Below are 22,024 nucleotides of genomic sequence, written 5' to 3'. Positions count from 1 at the left end.
ACATAATTAAAATAAAGCTAAACTAAAGTTACAATTATTAAAGTGAAAGTAAATTTGAAGATCCTGGAATATGGAATATGCATTCACCTAGTAGCAAACTATCTAGTCGCTAACTTTTTTTAAAAATAATTGTAACCGTTTGCGATGTTCATCCACCCCCTGCTCGTTTCCTGCTGTTGGTGTGTTACACGTAAGAGCGGTCCCACCTGCTCTATGTGTAATGTTCCCTGCTCGCTCTTGTGAACAAAATTTCTAGAGTATGCGCAAAAATACGCTGTACGCTCAGAATCAATGTGGATGCAGTGAAGTAATTAGATGGGTTTCCCTGTTCATTTAACTGCACATGCGGGTATCATGAACGTGCTTCCTACACACAGAGTAAATTTAGTGATAGCCGCATGCGCATTTGGCATGCGCATTTGAACATGGGGGCGTTGATAGAAAGGTTTTAGACGCCACTGGGGGACAAATCAAATAGTTATATGAGCATTCGTCATCCCACACTCTTTTTTTTAATGCGGGTGGAGGAACGGGGAGATTGTTTTGCGGCTTCAAAGGTACATAACTAGGCGAATGAAGCAGCTTTAAAAAAAATTATGAATTAAAGTTAGCTTAGCATATTTTTACATGTATTTTCATGTCAAACATAGTGATTATGTATAGTTTACCTTCACTTTAACTAACTAATTCCTATTTAAAACTAAATACTTACCTGTGAAATAAAACCTAAGCTAGCTACAATATAACTAATAGTTACATTGTAGCTAGTTTAAGTTTTATTTTTATTTCACAGGTAAGTTTGTATTTATTTTAACTAGGTAGACTAGTTTGTAAAAAGTTAAAATAAATACAAACTTACCTGTGAAATAAAACCTAACCTGCCTTACACTTAAACCTAACATTACAAAAAATAAAAAAACCTGCCATTACAAAAAATAAAAAAACTACCATAACAAAAAATAACAAACATTATCCAAAACAATAAAATTATTCCTATTCTAATACCCTTTTAAAAATAAAAAAAACCCACCCCAAAATAAAAAACCCTTGTCTATAATAAACTACCAAGGGCCCTTAAAAGGGCCTTTTGTAGGGCATTGCCCTAAACTTAACAGCTCTTTTGCTACAAAAAAACAAACACCTCCTAACAGTATACAACCCCCCACCCCCCAAACCCACAAAATAAAAATAAAGTAAAACCTAATCTACCCATTGTCCTGAAAAGGGCATTTGTATGGGCATTGCCCTTAAAAGGGCATTTAGCTATTTTGCTGCCCAAGCCCTAATCTAAAAATAAAAACCCACCCCAAAACGAAAAAAAAAACCATTACACAAAATAACACATTATCAAAAATAATAAAAATGATGCCTATTCTAATACCAATTTAAAAAAAATAAAAAACACCACAAAATAAAAAACATAATCTAGAATAAACTACCAATGGCCCTTAAAATGGCCTTTTGTAGGGCATTGCCCAAAATTAAAAAGCTCTTTTACCTGAAAAAAATATATACAAAGACCCAATAACATTATAAATTCCCCCCCCAAACCCACAAAATAAAAAAAAAACTATCTAAAAAACCTAAGCTACCCATTGCTCTGAAGACATCCGGCACGGAGCATCCTCTTCATACGGTCACCGCCGTATACTGAATCTGATTCAAGATGGCGTCCCTTGCATTCCTATTGGCTGAAAAATTTGAATCAGCCAATAGGAATTAGACCTGCTAAAATCCAATTGGCTGTTCAAATCAGCCCATAGGATTTAAGCAGCTCTCATTCTATTGGCTGATTCAAATTTTTCAGCCAATAGGAATGCAAGGGAAGCCATCTTGAATCGGGAGGGCGGCGGCGGCTTAGAGGTTAATAACTTTATTATAGTGGCGATGATGTCGGGGAGCGGCGGAATAGTGGTTAATACATTTTATTAGTGGCGGCTATATCAGGAGTGGCAGATTAGGGGTTAATAAATTTAATATAGTATTTGCGATGCGGGAGGACCTCAGTTTAGGGATTAATAGGTAGTTTATGGGTGTTTAGTGTACTTTGTAGCAGTTTAGTTATGAGTTTTATGTTACAGCTTTGAAGGGTAAAACTCATAACTACTGCTTTTAGATGGAGTTACGGATCTTGTTAGTTTAGGCTGTAATGCAGGTTTTTTAGCCAGAACGCAAAACTCGTAATGGCAGCGCTATGGGAATCCCATTAAAAATGTAATTTTTAGTAGTGCGGTATTGACGTTGAGTTACAGGCTAAAAGGCTTGCGGTACACCTATACCGACAAGACTTGTAATGGCTGAGGTGCTGTTTTAACGCTGATTTTTAAATAGATATTCCTCTCTCTCTCTCTCTCTCTCTCTCTATATATATATATATATATATATATATACTGTATATATATATATATATATATATATATATATATATATATATATATATATACAGTATATAACAGGTTTCCGAAGTCAGTCATTCATAACTTGAACATTCTATGATGCCCACTTCCAGTCTACACAAGTTATTTCACTTCCGGTTACGCAAATGGTATACAGACCGGAATCTACAACATCATTTGATGATATGGCACTTGTTACACATGTTTATCACTGCTACTTCTGAACGCAATATTGCACTTTGGGTTTGAGATGTTGAAGTATTTGTTATACATTATGTGAGTTTTCAATACGTTACGTCGGACTGGAAGTGGTTTAGAATACTACTTCCGGTTTGGTGATTTTCTCAATGTTTGCAATGGTTTGAATTTTGGCACCTTACACACAGGGGAGGAGGTAACCATGGTTTCTTTTTTGCCCAATTTAAGAGTGTGATTCACATAATTTGTTTGTTCTGAAGAAGGGGAGATTCATCCCCGAAACGTCAATTAAACTTGGAACGTTTGGAAAAATCCTGAGGCTTCACTGTAGGTCTAATGCAGTGTTTGGTTAGTGCTGTAGGTCTAATACATGTTGGGTTAGAGCTGTAGGTCTAACGAAGTGTTGGGTTAGTGCTGTAGATCTAACGTGGTGTTGGGTTAGCCCGCGAATTATAGGTAACAGTTTTTCCCCAGTTTGTGCTCTCCATTAAAGTCTATGGGAAAAGTTAGCAGTTGTGATATCCGAAGCCCTCGAGTTAAGAGTCGGCTTTGGCTCACACACACAAATTTTACTTTCAACTTGCTAACCTGCTCACATTAAGAATTTACTTCTGGTGGTGTAATCTATCCCTTATTGTTTTGCTTGGTATTTTTATAAAATCATTGCAAATACTTTCTTTATAATTTGCATTACATAATCCAAGTATATAAAATCTGCAATTTTTATTTTTTTATTACATTTTTATTTTTTATTAGGGAATAGGTTTGTCAATGGTTTATCACACGTTTGCTGATTACTGCTTTATTACCAAAATTATTTTGGTATTTTTATTTTCTTTTTCCTATAGTTTGTGTTGTTATTGGTTCACTATAGTTAATAAATTGCATTATCACTTATAATACATGAATGGCATTTTCTTATTCTAATTTTGCTTTGGGGGACACATGAAAAAGAGTTTGGTAACATTTTCATTCAGTGCGTTGTTTTATAATTATTCAGAGTGCTATAATATGTGTTTTTCCTTACTTTACTATAATAAACATTACTCCTATTTTGTGAGAACCATTATCCCTATAAATGTAACTTTCCACCTAAATGTACAATATATGCTTAAATATAAGCTAGAATTTGTTTTACAGCAAGCATAAGCAGTTCCAAAATTTGCAATTCCTTTATAAAGTACTTAGTTATCAGCTTTGAGTTTTTATATATGTGACAAATTATTTATATAAAGCTACAACAAATATACACTCACCGACCACTTTATTAGGTACACCTGTTCAGTTGCTTGGTAACACAAATTGCTAATCAGCCAATCATATGGCAGCAACTCAATGCATTTAGGCATCTAGACGTGGTGATGACGACTTGCTGAAGTTCAAACAGAGCATCAGAATGGGGAAGAAAGGGAATTTAAGTGACTTTGAACATGGCATGTTTGTTGGTGCCAGGCGGGCTGGTCTGAGTATTTAACAAATTGCTGATCTTCTGGGATTTTCATGCACAATCATCTCTAGAGAATGTTCCGAAAAAGAGAAAATATTCAATATGAGCGGCAGTTGTGTGGACGAAAATGCCTTATTGATGTCAAATGTCAGAGGAGAATGGGCAGACTGGTTCGAGATGATAGAAAGGCAACAGTAACTCAAATAACCACTTGTTACAACCAAGGTATGCAGAAGACCATCTCTGAACACACAATATGTCGAACCTTGAAGCAGATGGGCTAGAGCAGCAGAAGACCACACCGGGTGCCACTCCTGTCAGCTAAGAACAGGAATCTGAGGCTACAATTCGCACAGGCTCACCAAAACTGGACAATAGAAGTTTGGAAAAACATTGCCTAAAACTTCTTGAAACTTGAAGCAGATGGGCTAGAGCAGCAGAAGACCACACCGGGTGCCACTCCTGTCAGCTAAGAACAGGAATCTGAGGCTACAATTCGCACAGGCTCACCAAAATTGGACAATAGAAGTTTGGAAAAACATTGCCTAGTCTGATGAGTCTCCATTTCAGCTGCGACATTCAGTTGGTAGTGAAAGCATGGATCCATCCTGCCATCCTGCCTTGTATCAACGGTTCAGGCTGGTGGTGTATATAATTATAACTACAGTCTGCCCATCTTCTGATGGCTACTTCCAGCAAGATAATGCACCATGTCACAAAGCTCAGATCATCTCAAACTGGTTTCTTGAACATGACAATAAGTTCACTATACTCCAATGGCCTACACAGTCACCAGATCTCAATCCAATAGAGCACCTTTGGTATGTGGTGGAACGGGAGATTTGGGAGATTTGCATCATGGATTTGCAGTCAACAAATCTGCAGCAACTGCGTGATGCTATCATGTCAACATGGGCCAAAATGTCTGAGGAATGTTTACAACACCTTGTTGAATCTATGCCATGAGGAATTAAGGCAGTTCTGAAGGCAAAAGGGGGTCCAACCCGGTACTAGCAAGGTGTACCTAATAAAGTGATCGGTGAGTGTAGATATTAAGCCAAAATTCATCATACTCCAGAATCTCACAAAACATAGTTTAAAATTATCTTCTAGGGCATGCTGTGCAAATAAATATATATATTTTTTTATCCCTAATGGCACCATTCCAATCAATTAGAATATTCTTATCTATTAGTTAGCCTATATGATTTGCATTTGCAAAAAAATCTTTAAAAAACTCTAGATTTCATACATATGAATTGCGTAAACATTCAAACCTATAATAACCTTTAAAAACAGTTATTAGAGTATCTTTTTTTGTTTTAAATACAAAACACTTTGGAACCAAACAATAAGCCGCCAACAGTATGGAGAATGTTATTCACAAATTGATTATGAATTACTGGTGCTGTCTCATTTGTTAGATGATAGCTTAACCTTAGGTGCAATCATAAACAGTATCTTGACCTTATTTTAGTTATGAACATGATTCATAGTTTAAAAGTTTGATTTGATCACTATTTTTTTTTTTTTTATAGAACCAGAAAATTATTATGTTAATTGAAATGTTATCTGAGGATACATGAGGAAGCCAATATGTGGTGTTTGAAAAATGCCTAAATAAGTTTTTAATAGGGCAAGGCTGTGGAATTAGTAAAATTAAAATAAAATAAAAAACATACAAAATCTCAATTTAAAAAAGTATTTTTTGATGGATTTGGATATAACTGGTGAGAGTTCAAATAGCTCATCCAACACATTTGAAAAGAGCCCACTATTTCAAAAGCACTTTCTGATGAACACCAATCATATCATGCCCATCCTTCCAGACCTCTCTTATTGCACAACCATTTTTATGTTTTTACATTTTTTTCTTTCTTTCTTGTAGGCCCAAAACTTTGGTTGCTCATCTAGGAGAGCATGCTACTTCCAAAGAAGAAGGGACAGAACAGCATATTCAAGTAGAGAAGGCATATCAATACTTCTACTACAATCAATATGATTTGGACCATGATTTCATGATGGTCAAACTTAAAGAACCTGCTCAGTTTAACCAGTATGTCCAACCAATCCCAGTTGCAAGCAGCTGTCCAAAAGAAGGCAGTCACTGTGTGGTGTCTGGGTGGGGAAACCTGCTAACATCTGGAGGTAAATAAGATTCATTATTTGCCTACAGCACTAGGAAAGGTTATTAACACTATTTGTACTACATTTTCCATTTCCCCATGCTAAGGGTTAATGGTATGGGTATACAAACAGCTGGTAACTAAAATCATCACTATTTGAGTAATAGTAAGTGTACATAATGGGCTAGATTACAACCGGAGAGCTAATTTATCGCTCACAAATTTGGCTGTTTACAAGTGTGCAATAAATAACCAGCCATTACAAGTGGCTGGTTATTGCTACAGTGAGCTCACGGTAGCAATTAGAGCTCCGAAAATTAACCAGAGATTAGATCCCTGGTTCATTTTCCAAAAGTGCCCCAATTGCTCCCAAGATACAGTGTAGTGTAGTTTATTAAAATAAAGCAGTTTTTCTGGCTTAAAATTAGTGGGTCTAAGGTATTAGAAAAGAAAAAAAAGGCACTGAAAAGTGCCTTTACATTGCGGTCTATAGGGAACTGTGTGTTCTCTATAAATATATATGTATATGCTTATATACATATATATTTAAATTTGCTGCCCATTGCTGTGCGACTTACGCTCTTCGCTGCGCTAGGTTTTCATGCCGTGTCTGGCGGCATGAGAACGAGGCTCCTATTGGAGCCTATGGAAGCTCACTCTCGTGAGTGCAAAGCTTCCCTGCAATGCGAATGTGACCTTAAACAATTAAGGGACAGATTACAAGGTGGGGCAAAGTATTGCTTACGTGAGTGCCATATTTGCGCTCCACTCAGTACAGTACACTGGCCCTTAATTGCTAAAGGGGCAGTTAAATACAAATTAACTGCTCATAATTCAGGTAGAGTGCACCATTTTAACCAAATTTCCAATGTACTTCTATTATCAAATTAGCTTTGTTATTTTTGTATCCTTTGTTGAAGAGTAAAACAAGGTAGGTTGATAGGAGTTTAGGAGTGTGTGCGTGTCTTTAGAAGTCTATGGCAACAGTGTTTGCAACTACGTATAACATTGCTATAAACATTAGTGCTTCCAAATGGCTAAAGATACATGCACGCTCCTAAAATTACCTATGATTACTTGTTAACAAAGCATACAGAGGAAAGTTGTTTAAAATGTCATGCTCTGTTCCATCTATCAAAGTTTAATTTTGACTTTACTGTCCCTTTAACCACTTAAGCCAATTGGACATAGCTACTATGTCAAAGGGTACTTTGGCTAGCGTACCCTGTTGACGTAGTGGCTACGTCCAACCTTCTCCCTCATACTGCGGTCCTAGTTGTCAGCTCTGACAGCTAAGATGGCAGCCAGAAGGACAAGGCATTTGCTTTCATATGGCAAGAGTTCTGATCCTGCTCCCATTGCCATATGAAGCAGATTACTGATGCAAACAGTGAAAATCTGTGTCACTGTTTGCATCGGCATGCGGTAGTGCAGTTGGTGGTGTGGGAGGGACAGTAGGAAGGCGGTTGGGAGGCCCATCACCGGAGAGGTCAGGTAGGGGTGGGATCGATACACTGCAGGGATCCGCTACACTAGGGAAAATAGTTTTTTAGAGGTGAGAGGGGGCTCTACAGTAAGATCGCTTGAAAGCGGGAGGTGGGGAGGGGCGTCACTTCACTACAGAAACATTGTCTAATAAATAAATAAATAAATAAATAAATAAATATAAACATGCATAAACAAAGTACAGCTTCCAGTACCTAAAGATGGCAGAGATCGTTAGGAGGTTTTGTCTCTGAAATTTCCGGTCTTTAAGGGGTTATTGTATACAGTTTATGTATGTTTCCCCACGTATACAGTGCAATGGGTATGTATCTCTTGCTGTATACATTGTTTAATGAAGTGCATACAACAGAGCGCCTTAAAAACTCACAGTTTGCTGAACGTCAACAGTTTTCCACCAGGGCCGGATTTATAATAAAGCAGAGTAGACATGTGCGCATGCACGGAGTTCAACTTCCCCCCACATGGGCAATGCTTTTATTTCACTGCCGGTGGCCATCTTAGTTAAGGTCACTGGCACAGCAGTGAGTGTGGAGCATGGGGGGCACTTTAGATTTTGGGTTATAAATCTGGCCCTGGCCACCACCTTGGAAGTCCTTACTCCACCCTTTTCTCACCAGCGACATCCATAGACTGACTGATTCCATGTTATTTACCTGTTCTCCCAGCTGTACAGACTCATTTCTGAACCTCTTGGTCCTGACAACTTAGTTGTCAAAGTTGGATGGATTGATACAAGATTATGGCTGTTTTTAATATATAAAACTAGCATGTTTGTCACTTCATATACATTACAACAGGAGTGTACGCCATTATGAACATGCCTTATTCTTTATATATTATTTTGTTTGTTGTAGTGCAATATCCTGATTCTCTGCAATGTCTGGATGTACCTGTGCTGTCTGATTCCAGTTGCAAAGCTTCATATCCTAGTAAAATAACAAGTAATATGTTTTGTGCTGGTTTCCTGGACGGCGGGAAGGACTCATGTCAAGTAAGTATATAAAATATTTATTTACAGCTATTTGCATAAGAAAACAACAACAACAAAAAAAACAACCTCCTCTGACAATTATATTATGTTTTAGGGAAGTAATAAATTCTGCAAGACCAATTGCTATATTTTTTATTTCTCAATGTATTTACTCATCCTTATTTGAAGCTTAAAGGGACAGTCTAGTCAAAATTAAACTTTCATGATTCAGATAGGGCATGCAATTTTAAACAACTTTCTCTGCTCTCTTGGCATTCTTTGTGGAAAGCTAAACATAGGTAGGCTAATAAGATAATTTCTAAGTCATTGAACTGCCTCTTTTTCAGTACTTTTTGACAGTGTTTGACAGTTAGACTACTAATTCATGTTAGTTATATAGATAAGGTTCTGCTCACTCCCGTAGAGTTATTTAAGAGTCAGCACTGATTTGCTAAATGCATATCTGTCAAAAGAACTGAAATCTGGGGGCAGTCTGCAGAGGCTTAGAAACAAGGTAATCACAGAGGTAAAAAGTGTATTAATATATATATATATATATATATATATATATATATATATATATATATATATATATATATATATATATATATATGTTGTTTATGTAAAACTGGGGAATGGGTAATAAAGGGATTATCTATCTTTTTAAACAATAACAATTCTGGAGTAGACTGTCCCTTTAATACTTTTTTTTTTTAAACAATATTTTTTTATTTCAGATTTTAAAGCAAAACAAAGAAATATATAACTTTCAGTGTTCATACAAACATATTGGTATTACAGGTCATGTTATCAAAATACATTGCTACAAGAGGGAGGGAGAGAAAAAAAAAAAAAAAAGACATTCAATAACATCACTGTCATAGTATATATAATCGTATGTATTTCCTAGGTATTTGCTGTTAAGGGTAAATTAGGGTTGTGAGATTCATGGAAAGCAGGGTAAGAAGAAATAGAAGGGGGGTAAGATGAAATAAGATGAAATCCAAGGGTGGAGGGAAAAAGGCCCCTAACCAAAAACATCTGTTGTGTATGAGTCAGGGCGAATGCACATCACAGTTTGCCTTTTATTTATCTATAGTACCTAGGAAAGAGTCCCAACAAAACCTAATATCATAAAATCTAGTCAGGGTTCCCCTTCTATAATAGACATATTCTTCGTGGGATAGCAGTGTTGTTGTGTTTTGTATCCAGTCATTCCTAGAGGGGATTAAAGCAGATTTCCATTTTCTTGCTATCAAGTTCCTAGCGCTGTTAAGTCCTATCAACAATAGGTTCCATCTAATTTTGCAAATATTCGTTGGTTTATAATTTAGAATTGCAGTCAAAGGAGTTAGTACAAAAGAGTCTCCTATTATTGTTTGAAAGTCCTTCTCAATCTGTGTCCAAAGTGGTCTAATTCTGTCACATTGCCACCAGATATGAGACATATTGCCTTTCATGCCGCATCCCCTCCAACATCTGTCATCAGTGTTAAAGTAAATATGTTTTAAGCGATTAGGGGTCATGTACGATCGTGTCAGTATTTTGTGATTCATTTCTAATGTCTTTGGTGAGGCTGATGATTTATGGGTATTATGAAATATATTCTCCCAGTCCTCCCCTGAGATAGAAATCCCCAATTCTTTCTGCCAACTTAAAGTGTAAGATGGAAGTGCATTAGTTAGAGTATCTTCCAGTAATCGCCTAATCATAGATAAAGTGCCCGACATATGCACCTCCATTAAGCATCATTTTTCAAATCTTGTAGGGGATCTAAGTAACTCTGACTTGTGTTTGGAATTATGAACCAAATGGCTCAGTAGCGCATGTTTTAGCCATGATGAGTAGTTTCCACCCGCTATCTCCCCCATCTCATTTCTATGCCTCAATCTGCCGTATATAGTCAATTTTACAAACGGGATCGTATATCCCAAGTCACCTCGAGTATTTTTTTTAGGTTCTAGTCCCCCAAGAAATTCTGCATTGTATGATATAGGCGAAAGAGGAGAGACCCCGGATGAAATGCCTATCTTAGAATCTCTCAAAATATCCCAGCTTTAAAAAATATGTGTGTATAACGAGGAGGTTCTAGCTAAGAGTGGCCTTACATGATGTGGAACCCAACATAGAGCCCCTAATGATGTTGCTTGTAAAAGATGTGAGTCAATTGTGGGCCATGCCTTGTTCTCTACTTTACCATGCCAATTTAAAACACGTTGAAGCGTCACTGCGTTGTAGTATCTTTCTATGTTTGGTACTCCTATACCTCCTTTCCCTAGAGGTCTATGCATAGTAACTTTATTTATCCGTGGTCTAATTTTTCCCCAAATAAATGCGTTGATTTCTGACTGTAACTGAGATAAATATAACTTATTGAGATGTATAGGGACTGTTTGAAGTATATATAAGATCTGTGGGAGCGTGGTCATTTTAATGGCCTGGATTCTACCCCACCAAGTCAAGGGTTTGTCTTGCCAGAGCCGAAAATCATTTTTTAACCTATTTAGCAGAGGAATGTAATTATGTTGGAAAAGCTGGTTGGTTTTTGGTGTTAAGTCAATACCCAAGTATCTGATCTTACGTTGTTGAAGTCTATACGGGCATATGTCCTTTAACTTCTTAAATTGATCACCCCTTTAATACTTTTATACAGACACATCCAGGGTGCCTGAAAGTTATATATTAATAAAGACTTTTATAATATCAAGATTAAAAATTAAATACTATATTGTACCAAAACCACACATGATATAATCAGCAAAGTGATTACTAAAGTAGTGCATATAAATGTGTACATCTGTAGGCTTACAGACTAGTACACACAGACAGCAAACCTGGTGTTGCTTTAAATTAATCATAGTATTTTCTTACAGCATTGGCCAAATTAATTACTTCTTTATTTACTCATATCATTTTTTATAACAAGTTTGATGTTTACATATGAAAGAAATGTATATAAGGTGCACAAGTAAGAAAAACAGCACACAGATGGACTGACAGAAGATTAGCATCAGTACACCTGTAAAGTGGTCCAGATTACGAGTGGAGTGCTATTTGTGCGCAAGCAATGTCGGGGTTTTGTATATATATATACATATATATATATATATTTATATATATATATATATATATATATACATAGAAACATACACCTAGATTATGAGTTTTGCGTTAGAGGCTATGCGGTGCTAACGAGCAGTTTATGCTCACTGCTCACTTACAGACAACGCTGATATTACGGGTTTTTACAAACCTGGCGTTAAAAGACAAAAAGTGAGCATTGAGCAAAATTTTGCTCCACATCTCACTCCAATACCAGCGCTGCTTACGTTAGCGGTGAGCTGGTGTAACATGCTCGTGCACAATTTCCCCATAGGAATCAACGGGGAGAGCCGGCTGAAAAAAAGTCTAACACCTGCAATAAAGCAGCGTAAAGCTCAGTAACGCAGCCCCATTGATTCCTATGGGGAAATAAAATGTATTGTCTACACCTAACACCCTAACATGAACCCCGAGTCTAAACACCCCTAATCTTACACTAATTAACCGCTAATCTGCCGCCCCCAACATCGCCGACACCTACATTATATTATTAACCCCTAATTGGCCGCTCCAGACATCTCCGACACCTACATTATACTTATTAACCCCTAATCTGCCGCCCCCCACATCGCCGACACCTACATTATAACTATTAACCCCTAATCTGCTGCCCCCAACATCGCCGACACCTACATTATATTTATTAACCCCTAATCTGCCGCCCCCAATGTCACCGCCACTATTCTAAATTTATTAAACCCTAAACCTAAGTATAACCCTAACCCTAACCCCCCCTAAGTTAAATATAATTTAAATAAATCTAAATAAAATTCATATCATTAACTAAATTATTCCTATTTAAAACTAAATACTTACCTATAAAATAAACTCTAAGCTAGCTACAATATAACTAATAGTTACATTGTAGCTAGCTTAGGGTTTATTTTTATTTTACAGGTAAGTTTGTATTTATTTTAACTAGGCACAATAGTTATTAAATAGTTATTGAAGTTAAATCCTATTGGCTGATCCAATCAGCCAATAGAATGCCAGCTCAATCCTATTGGCTGTACCTGCAAGACTCGAATACCAGCGGGCGTTAAAAAGCAGCATTAGGACCGGCCAACGCTGCTTTTTAAGCCTAACGCACAACTCGTAATCTAGCCGATAGATATTGACTGCATATAAGAGTCATAGGCCCAGCAAGTTTGTCCGATATTACCTAAAAGTATAAACTTATCTAGTTCGTAGGATAGACTTATGCTTGTCCCAGGCATTTTTAAAGTCCCCCACAGTGTTTGTCATTAATACCTCTTGAGGAAGTTTATTCCATGAATCAATCACTCTTTCTTTTTTTTACCTCTCCACCCCTGTTCTCTCTCCCTCTGTCCTTTCTCATGTCAGCAACTGCTTATCTGGTATTTCTTCCTGGATGGCCTCTCACCACATAAAGATTAACATGTCCAAGACTGAGCTCCTTCTTATCCCCCCCTCAAGCACTACGCCGACTTCTGACTTCTCTATCCCTGTTGACGGCATCACCATTTCCCCATCGCCCCAAGTCCGCTGCCTCTGAGTCACACTTGACTCAAACCTATCCTTCATCCCCCATATCCAATTGCTTTCTACATTCTGCTGCAACCATCTAGGCAATATTTCCAAAATTCACCCTTTTCTGAGCGCTGACACCACAAAGCAAATAATCCACTCCCTTGTTATCTCCCGACTTGACTACTGCAATAACCTACTCGCTGGCCTTCCTCTTTCCCCCCCTCTCCCCCCTTCAATCCATCCTAAATGCCTCTGCCAGGCTGATCCACCTTTCCCGTTGATCTGTATCTGCTGCACCTCTCTGCGAGTCCCTTCATTGGCTCCCCATTCACAGCAGAATTAAATTCAAAATTCTCACCCTTACATACAAAGCTCTCACCAACGCCGCTCCCCTCTACCTATCCTCTCTAATACACAAGTATACTCCAGCCCATCCACTAAAGATCCAACAATGACCTGCTCCTTGCATTCGCAACTATCACCTCCTCTCATGCTAGACTGAAGGACTTCTGTAGTGCAGCACCTACCCTCTGGAACACTCTCCCTCATGCTGTCAGGCTTTGCCCTAATCTTTCTTCCTTTAAATGTTCCCTGAAGACTTTTCTGTTCAGGGAAGCCTACCACCCAACTCAATAATAAATTAATTTCACTTACCCAACATTTCCCTCATCTAACTCTGTATTAACATCTTTCTCAATCTTGCAGTCCTCACCTCCTGTTTCTTAACCTCCTACCCTTCTAGATTGTAAGTTCCCATGGGAATAGGGCCCTCAATCCCTCCTGTATGTGTTTGTAAATTTTGTTCTGTCTCTTACAAGTCTTGTATTGTTTTATTTAAATGAATTGTATACATGGACAGCGCTGCGGAATATGTTGGCGCTTCATAAATAAAGTATAATAATAATAATAAATAGCACACAGAAGCACACCAGTGACGTGCGGTGAGGTCAGAGACTGGGGAGGCAATGGCTATGATACTCCAGAGAAACACACACGTAGTATAGTATATATATATATATATATATATATATATATATATATATATATATATATATATATATATATATATATATATATATATATATATATATAAAATCATTGGCGGCTGGTGAATTTTCAAGATGGTGGGGCGCAAGACCTCACCCCTTGAAATAAAGCCCCACCCCTCAGCTCCACCCACAAAGGGGGTAAACACATAGTTAAAGTACCAGTAATAGTATTATAATTTAGCCATAATATTTTCTTTATGTAGGTTAAATCATCAAGCTCCTTATCTCCCTTATCCTCTTCTCAAGCACATCCTTGGTGGAAGAATAGCTTTATAGCACATGAACAAAATAAACAAGTAAAGATTAAAATACTAACCCTCCGGCATCTGTATAGCATGACACCACAAATAATCCTAGTTTATACAGATAATACAGAACCTGAAATTAGACTGATATTAACTCTAAGACTGTACTTTTCCCCATCCAGACCCTTCAGGGTCTCTGACACAAAGTAGCTATGCAGGCATGGGCGTGCAAAGGTGGAATATATAATATATATATTATATATGCGGTGTATATATATATATACATATATATATATACATATATATACACACTATATATATATATATATATATATATATATACATATATATACACACTATATATATATATATATACACACACATCACACATATATATATATATATATATATATATACACTATAGTATATATATATATATATATATATATACACACATATATATATATACACTATATATATATATATATATATATATATATATATATATATTCAATGCAATTACAGTATTACATTTATTTGGAGGACCAGTCATCCCCTACCTTTTTTCTCCTGTGTGCTGGCTGCAGTGAGGTTGAGTCTACAGAGGGTCTGGACACATGGGGGCTGGAGGGGCAGAGCACTGTGTTTAAAGTTAAGCACCATGATCTGCAGCATTGTGAGCCGTGCACTGAACACTATACAAAGTGTGTATTGGGGCTGGCTGGGGGAGACTGCTTTGGCTGCCCTGCTGCTTCTCATTGTCACATTGTGAGAAGATCATCTGCTGCACTGGGCAGCTCAGGGCTCTTCAACTTTTTACAGATCGTGCTGCTGCTTCCCTCCTCCCCCCTCTCAGCAGCTATCAGAAATAAAAAAAAAAGAGTAACGCTTTGACTGCCAGAGAGGGAGCTGATAAGCATCTGTTCAGGCAGCCAAAGTTAAATCAAACAAACTTAGTTAGTTTGTTGTAATTAGCCTTGTGTAAATTGCTGCAAAGGTCAGGGTTTACCTTTACATCGTCTGCTGATGTAAAAGTAAACCTGGACCTTTGCAGCAATTTACACAAGGCTAATTACAAACTAAGTTTGTTTGATTTAACTTTGGCTGCCTGAACAGATGCTTATCAGCTCCCTCTCTGGCAGTCAAAGCGTTACTCTTTTTTTTTTTATTTCTGACAGCTGCTGAGAGGGGGGAGAAGGGAAGCAGCAGCACGATCTGTAAAAAGTTGAAGAGCCCTGAGCTGCCCAGTGCGGCAGATGATCTTCTCACATTCCCACAGTGAGAGTGACTGGTTATGACCCCTGACAGACGTGTTTCTGAGCTGCTTACTATCTTTCCGCCCTGAGTATGCTACCTGCAGCTAGATTATTGTATGTTATAAGGAGGTGGTGCAGCGGAGTGAGGGCTTAGGGCTATGTAAAAAAAAAAAAAATGCACACATTCACAACCCTGCAGTGCTTATTGCGCAATCTATCGTTCGGAATTAGAGGAGCAGATGAGAGTAATCAGAGTAGGTTACAAGTTCCAGTCCAGTGTAATAAATAGCACAATGGGAAAAATATTTTACACTGGACTGGAACTTGTAACCTACTCTCATCTGCTCCTCTACTTCAAAATGATAGATTGCGCATTTTAAGTATTTAATTTTGTTCCCATTGTTCAGCTGGGTGGGTGCTGCTGTGGAAGTGTGAAACCTACTCATCGGCTTCCCTATTCCAGCAGATAGATTGCGCATTAAGTATTTTATTTTGTAATTAGAGGAGCCGATGAGTAGGTTTTTGGTTTTACACAAGGCACAAGCTGAAGCTTCAAAGGCAAAGCACCGCACCCTGCACAATAGCACATAGAGAATGTATCTGTTGGTAGGTACCGTACTAGAGCGCCGCTCGTGTCTTAGACAGTGGACTTTCAGGCAGGGCAGCAGTCATATGGGCTGAATCACACTCACTCGGCAGCCGCAGGCACTGTCTTGATGATTCTCCCTCCTTCACTATTCCCGCCAGCAGCAAATGACGCCAGTTAGTCCGACGTCACAAACAAGCCCGGCCGACACGCCTCCCTGATGGCTGATTGGCTGTGAGTATCTCCATCTCATAGAGGCGGTTTTAAGAACCGCCTCCATTGGAGAGTGATATGGGCCCTGGTGAAACACCACTGGGTGGCGCTGGCCAAGAACAGTAGTCAGCATCCATTGTTGCGCAATCAAGAAAGGCAGCGGAAGGGCTTACTGCCTCTTAATTGCGCAACATGGATGGGCGGCGAATCTGGCGATGGGAATGGATGGGATAACATCTGGTGGCGCACGCGCGGGGGGGGTACCTATGGGGGGGGGCATGGTCCAAAAATACTAATAAAAAAAATTAAAAAAAAAGTTTTTTTTTTTTTTTTAATCATAATTAAAAAATTCTTTTTTTCTGATTGGACAGGGTAGGCACTGCCTCCCCTGCCTCCTATTACTGCACGTCACTGAAGCACACAGAAAAAGTCCTATAATTGGGCAGTGTGACTGTGGTATGCAGGTACTTATATAGGTGCCGATTCTCACCAAGGAGACTCTGAGGATCTAACCGGGAAGAGAGGGGAATTGACGTGTGGCGATGACATCATCGCTACACGCTCACAGCAACCGACACATCTATGGCAATGGCCTTAGCAACAGAGCGGCACAACGGAAGAAAGGAGCAGCTCGGCGTGACACTGACAGCCTCAGTTTTACTAAGCCCTTTAACGTACTTGAAAGTTGCTATCATATTACCTCTTTCCCTTCTCTTCTCTAAGCTTCTCTCCTCTAAGCTATACATATTTAGGTCATTGAGCATATCCTGGTAAGTTTTATTTTTTAGACCATGTACCATTTTGGTAGCCCTCCTTTGCACAGATTCAAGTTTGCTAATATCCTTCTGAAGATATGGCCTCCAGAACTGCATTCAATACTCAAGATGAGGCCTAACTAATTATCTATAAATTGGCATAAGAACCTTCCTACTTCTGCTGCAAATACCTCTACCAATACATCCAAGCATTCTGCTGGCCTTACTCGCTGCAGTACTACATTGTTTACTAAATTTTAAATCATCTGAAATAATAATTTCCAAGTCCTGTTCCTCATTTGTAACAGTCAGTAAAGTGTAATTGAGTCTGTAATTAACATTTTTATTTTTCTTCCCTAAATGCATACTTTTACACTTTGCTGTGTTAAACTTTAGATCCCAGTCATTTGTCCAATCCTCTAATTGTTGTAAATCACTTCTCATTTTGTCTACCCCCCTGAAACATCCACTCTGTTACAAATTTTTGTATCATCTGCAAACAGACATACTTTCCCCTGTAGCCCTTTGCTGATATTACTGATAAATATGTTAAACAAAACAGGCCCAAGAACTGACCCCTGAGGAACACCACTAGTAACAGCTCCCTCTGCTGAATGTATTCCATTTATTAAGACACTTTCGGCTAGATTATGAGTTTTGCGTTAGAGGCTATGCGGTGCTAACAAGCAGTTTTCTCTTACCGCACTCCAATAGCAGCGCAGCTTAAGTCAGCGGTGAGCTGGTTGTACGTGCTCGTGCACGATTTCCCCATAGGAATCAACGGGGAGAGCCGGCTGAGAAAAAGTCTAACATCTGCAAAAAAGCAGCGTAAAGCTCCTTAACACAGTCCCATTGATTCCTATGGGGAAATAAAATTTATGTCTACACCTAACACCCTAACATGAACCCCGAGTCTAAACACCCCTAATCTTACACTTATTAACCCCTAATATGCTGCCCCCGACATCACCTACACCTGCATAATATTTATTATCCCGTAATCTGCCGCTCCGGACACCGCTGTCACTTACATTATACTTATGAACCCCTAATCTGCTGCCCCCAACATCGCAGACACCTACATTATATTTATTAACCCCTAATCTGCCACCCCAATGTCGCCGCAACCTACCTACACTTATTAACCCCTAATCTGCCGCCCCCAATGTCGCTGCTACTATAATAAACATAGTAACCCCTAAACCGCCACACTCCCGCCTCGCAAACATTAGTTAAATATTATTAACCCCTAATCTGCCATCCTTAACATTGCCGCCACCTACCTACACTTAACCCTAATCTGCCGCCCCCAACGTCGCTGCCACTATACTAAATTTATTAACCCCTAAACCTAAGTCTAACCCTAACACCCCCTAACTAAAATATAATTTAAATAAATCTAAATAAAATTACTATAATTAACTAAATTATTCCTATTTAAAACTAAATACTTGCCTATAAAATAAACCGTACGCTAGCTACAATATAACTAATAGTTACATTGTAGCTATCTTAGGGTTTATTTTTATTTTACAGGCAAGTTTGTATTTATTTTAACTAGGTACAATAGTTATTAAATAGTTATTAACTATTTAATAACTACCTAGCTAAAATAAATACCAAAGTACCTTAAAGGAACCTTCATTCATCGGGTAGTCGTCGGATGAAGAGGATGCTCTGCGTCGGATGTCTTGAAGATGGACCAGCTCTGCGTCGGATGGATGAAGATGGAAGATGCCGTCTGGATGAAGACTTCTGCCCATCAGGAGGACCACTTCGCCTGGCTTGGATGAAGACTTCTCCCGGCTTCGTTGAGGACTTCGGCCCATTTGGATGAAGACTTCTGCCGCTTCCCTGAGGATGGATGTCCGGTCTTCAGAACTGTAAGTCGATCTTCAGGGGGTTAGTGTTAGGTTTTTTTAAGGGTGTATTGGGTGGGTTTTATTTTTAGGTTAGGGTTTGGGCCTGCAAAAGAGCTAACTGCCCTTTTAAGGGCAATGCCCATCCAAATGCCCTTTTCAGGGCAATGGGGAGCTTATGTTTTTTTAGATAGTATTTTATTTGGGGGGTTGTTTGTGTGGGTGGTGGGTTTTATTGTTGGGGGGTTGTTTGTATTTGTTTTTTACAGGTAAAAGAGCTGTTTACTTTGGGGCAATGCCCCGCAAAAGGCCCTTTTAAGGGCTATTGGTAGTTTAGTTTAGGCTAGGGTTTTTTTTTTTTATTTTGGGGGGGCTTTTTTTATTTTGATAGGGCTATTAGATTAGCTGTAATTAGTTTAAATATCTGTAATTTGTTTATTATTTTCTGTAATTAAGTGTTTGTTTGTTTTTTGTACTTTAGCTAATCTAATTTAGGTAATCGTATTTAATTTAGTAAATTTATTTAATTATACTGTAGTGTTAGGTGTTATTGTAACTTAGGTTAGGTTTTATTTTACAGGTACTTTGGTATTTATTTTAGCTAGGTAGTTATTAAATAGTTAATAACTATTTAATAACTATTGTACCTAGTTAAAATAAATACAAACTTGCCTGTAAAATAAAAAATAAACCCTAAAATAGCTACAATGTAAATATTAGTTATATTGTAGCTAGCTTAGGGTTTCTTTTATAGGTAAGTATTTAGTTTTAAATAGGAATAATGTAGTTAATGATAGTAATTTTATTTAGATTTATTTAAATTATATTTAAGTTAGGGGGTGTTAGGGTTAGACTTAGGTTTAGGGTGTTAATACATTTAGTATAGTGGCGGCGATGTTGGGGGCGGCAGATTAGGGGTTAATAAGTGTACGTAGGTGGCGGCAATGCTAGGGACGGCAGATTAGGGGTTAATAATATTTAACTAATGTTTGCGAGGCGGGAGTGCGTCGGTTAAGGGGTTAATATGTTTATTATAGTAATAAAAAAATATAAAGAATCCCAGCCACAGAGTCTTAGAAATCAATTCAAAACAAAGTTTTTAATTTATAATGTTTATAGATACAGGTTTATACCCGAAGAAATAGCATCAAGAGTGGAATAGCACACAAGATGAAAGCTTACTCATCACCACACATACCCCATCCACCAACCACATCCATACTCCCACCAAGCAATCCTAAACATAAAAAATCAAGTGATGCTCAATTCTAGAGAAAAAGAGCAAAAGATACACCCACTGGGCGTCCCCAGTAAGTGCAGACACACTCCACCTGTCACTCAGAACAAATGTAACTATATAGCTTCAAAAGAAAAAATTGGACCATAATGTATGATGTTTCACAGTATCACCATAACCTCATATAACTTCAGCAAAGAAAAAAACAGTTTATGTTATAGGACACTTGTATCATAGTAATGAAAAAGAAAAACAATCCATGTTGAGATTTTGTATCCAAATTGAGAGAAAGATTATGTTTAGGATTGCTTGGTGGGAGTATGGATGTGGTTGGTGGATGGGGTATGTGTGGTGATGAGTAAGCTTTCATCTTGTGTGCTATTCCACTCTTGATGCTATTTCTTCGGGTATAAACCTGTATCTATAAACATTATAAATGAAAAACTTTGTTTTGAATTGATTTCTAAGACTCTGTGGCTGGGATTCTTTATATTTTTATATTATTAGAGTCTTAGGCCAGACTCCATCCCGTGCCTGAGCATTTATTTGACTGAAAGGTGGTGCGGTTACTATTTATTATTATATGTTTATTATAGTGGCAGCGACATTGGGGGCGGCAGATTAGGGGTTAATAAGTGTAGGTAGGTTGCGGCGACATTGGGGGCCGCAGATTAGGGGTTAATAAATATAATGTAGGTGTCAGCGATGTTGAGGGCATCAGATTAGGGGTTCATAAATATAATGTAGGTGGCGGCGGTGGCGGCAGATTAGGGGTTAAAAATTTAATTTTAGTGTTTGCGATGCAGGAGGGCCTCGGTTTAGGGGTTAATAGGTAGTTTATGGGTGTTAGTGTACTTTTTAACACTTTAGTTATGAGTTTTATGTTACGGCATTGTACCATAAAACTCTTAACTACTGACTTTTAAATGCGTTAGAACTCTTGACAGGGTAGGGTGTACCGCTCACTTTTTAGCCTCCCAGGACAGACTCGTAATACCAGTGCTATGGAAGTCCCATAGAAAAAATACTTTACAAAGTTTACGTAAGTTGTTTTGCGGTAAGGCCAAAGAAGTGTGAGGTGCCCCTAAACCTTCAAGACTCGTAATAGCAGCGGTAGTGAAAAAGCAGCGTTAGGACCTGTTAACGCTGCTTTTTCAGCCTAGCGCACAACTCATAATCTAGCCGTTTGTTTTCTGTCCTTAAGCCAGAATTCCACCCAGTTCACAATTTTTGAGTCTAGACCAAGGAGATACAGTTTGTAAATTAATTTGTTATGTGGCACAGTGTCAAATGCTTTGCTGAAATCTAGATATGCTACATCAACTGCTAAACATATATGTCTACTCTATATATGTATACTTTTGTATTTATGTATTTATAATTGCATACATGTATTTACAGACATATATACACATATAAACAAATAAATACATATGTACCCATATATAGACATATAAATAAGTGCATTGGAGCCCTTTGCAGTCAAGTACATGAAAACATGTAAAAGCATATTTATGCAATAATCATTTTAATAAATGTTTTAACTATGTATTTACTGTAAATATTTCTCATTCCATTGTTCTTCACA

At 38.0% G+C, this 22,024-nt stretch overlaps 1 protein-coding gene across 1 annotated transcript in view; it reads left to right on the top strand.

Moving 5' to 3' along the window:
• Positions 1-22,024, top strand: part of LOC128638112 (cationic trypsin-3) — a 42,286-nt gene that overhangs the window by 4,679 nt on the left and 15,583 nt on the right. The window contains exons 3-4 of the mRNA XM_053689975.1: positions 5,930-6,189; positions 8,528-8,664. Coding sequence (XP_053545950.1) covers positions 5,930-6,189; positions 8,528-8,664 — 397 coding nt within the window. The remainder of the gene's footprint in view (positions 1-5,929; positions 6,190-8,527; positions 8,665-22,024) is intronic.

Source organism: Bombina bombina, chromosome 8 (assembly GCF_027579735.1).
Source record: "Bombina bombina isolate aBomBom1 chromosome 8, aBomBom1.pri, whole genome shotgun sequence".
Classification (NCBI taxonomy): domain Eukaryota; kingdom Metazoa; phylum Chordata; class Amphibia; order Anura; family Bombinatoridae; genus Bombina; species Bombina bombina.
Note: the sequence above shows the minus strand (reverse complement) of the source record. Positions and strands in the feature narration are given on the sequence as shown.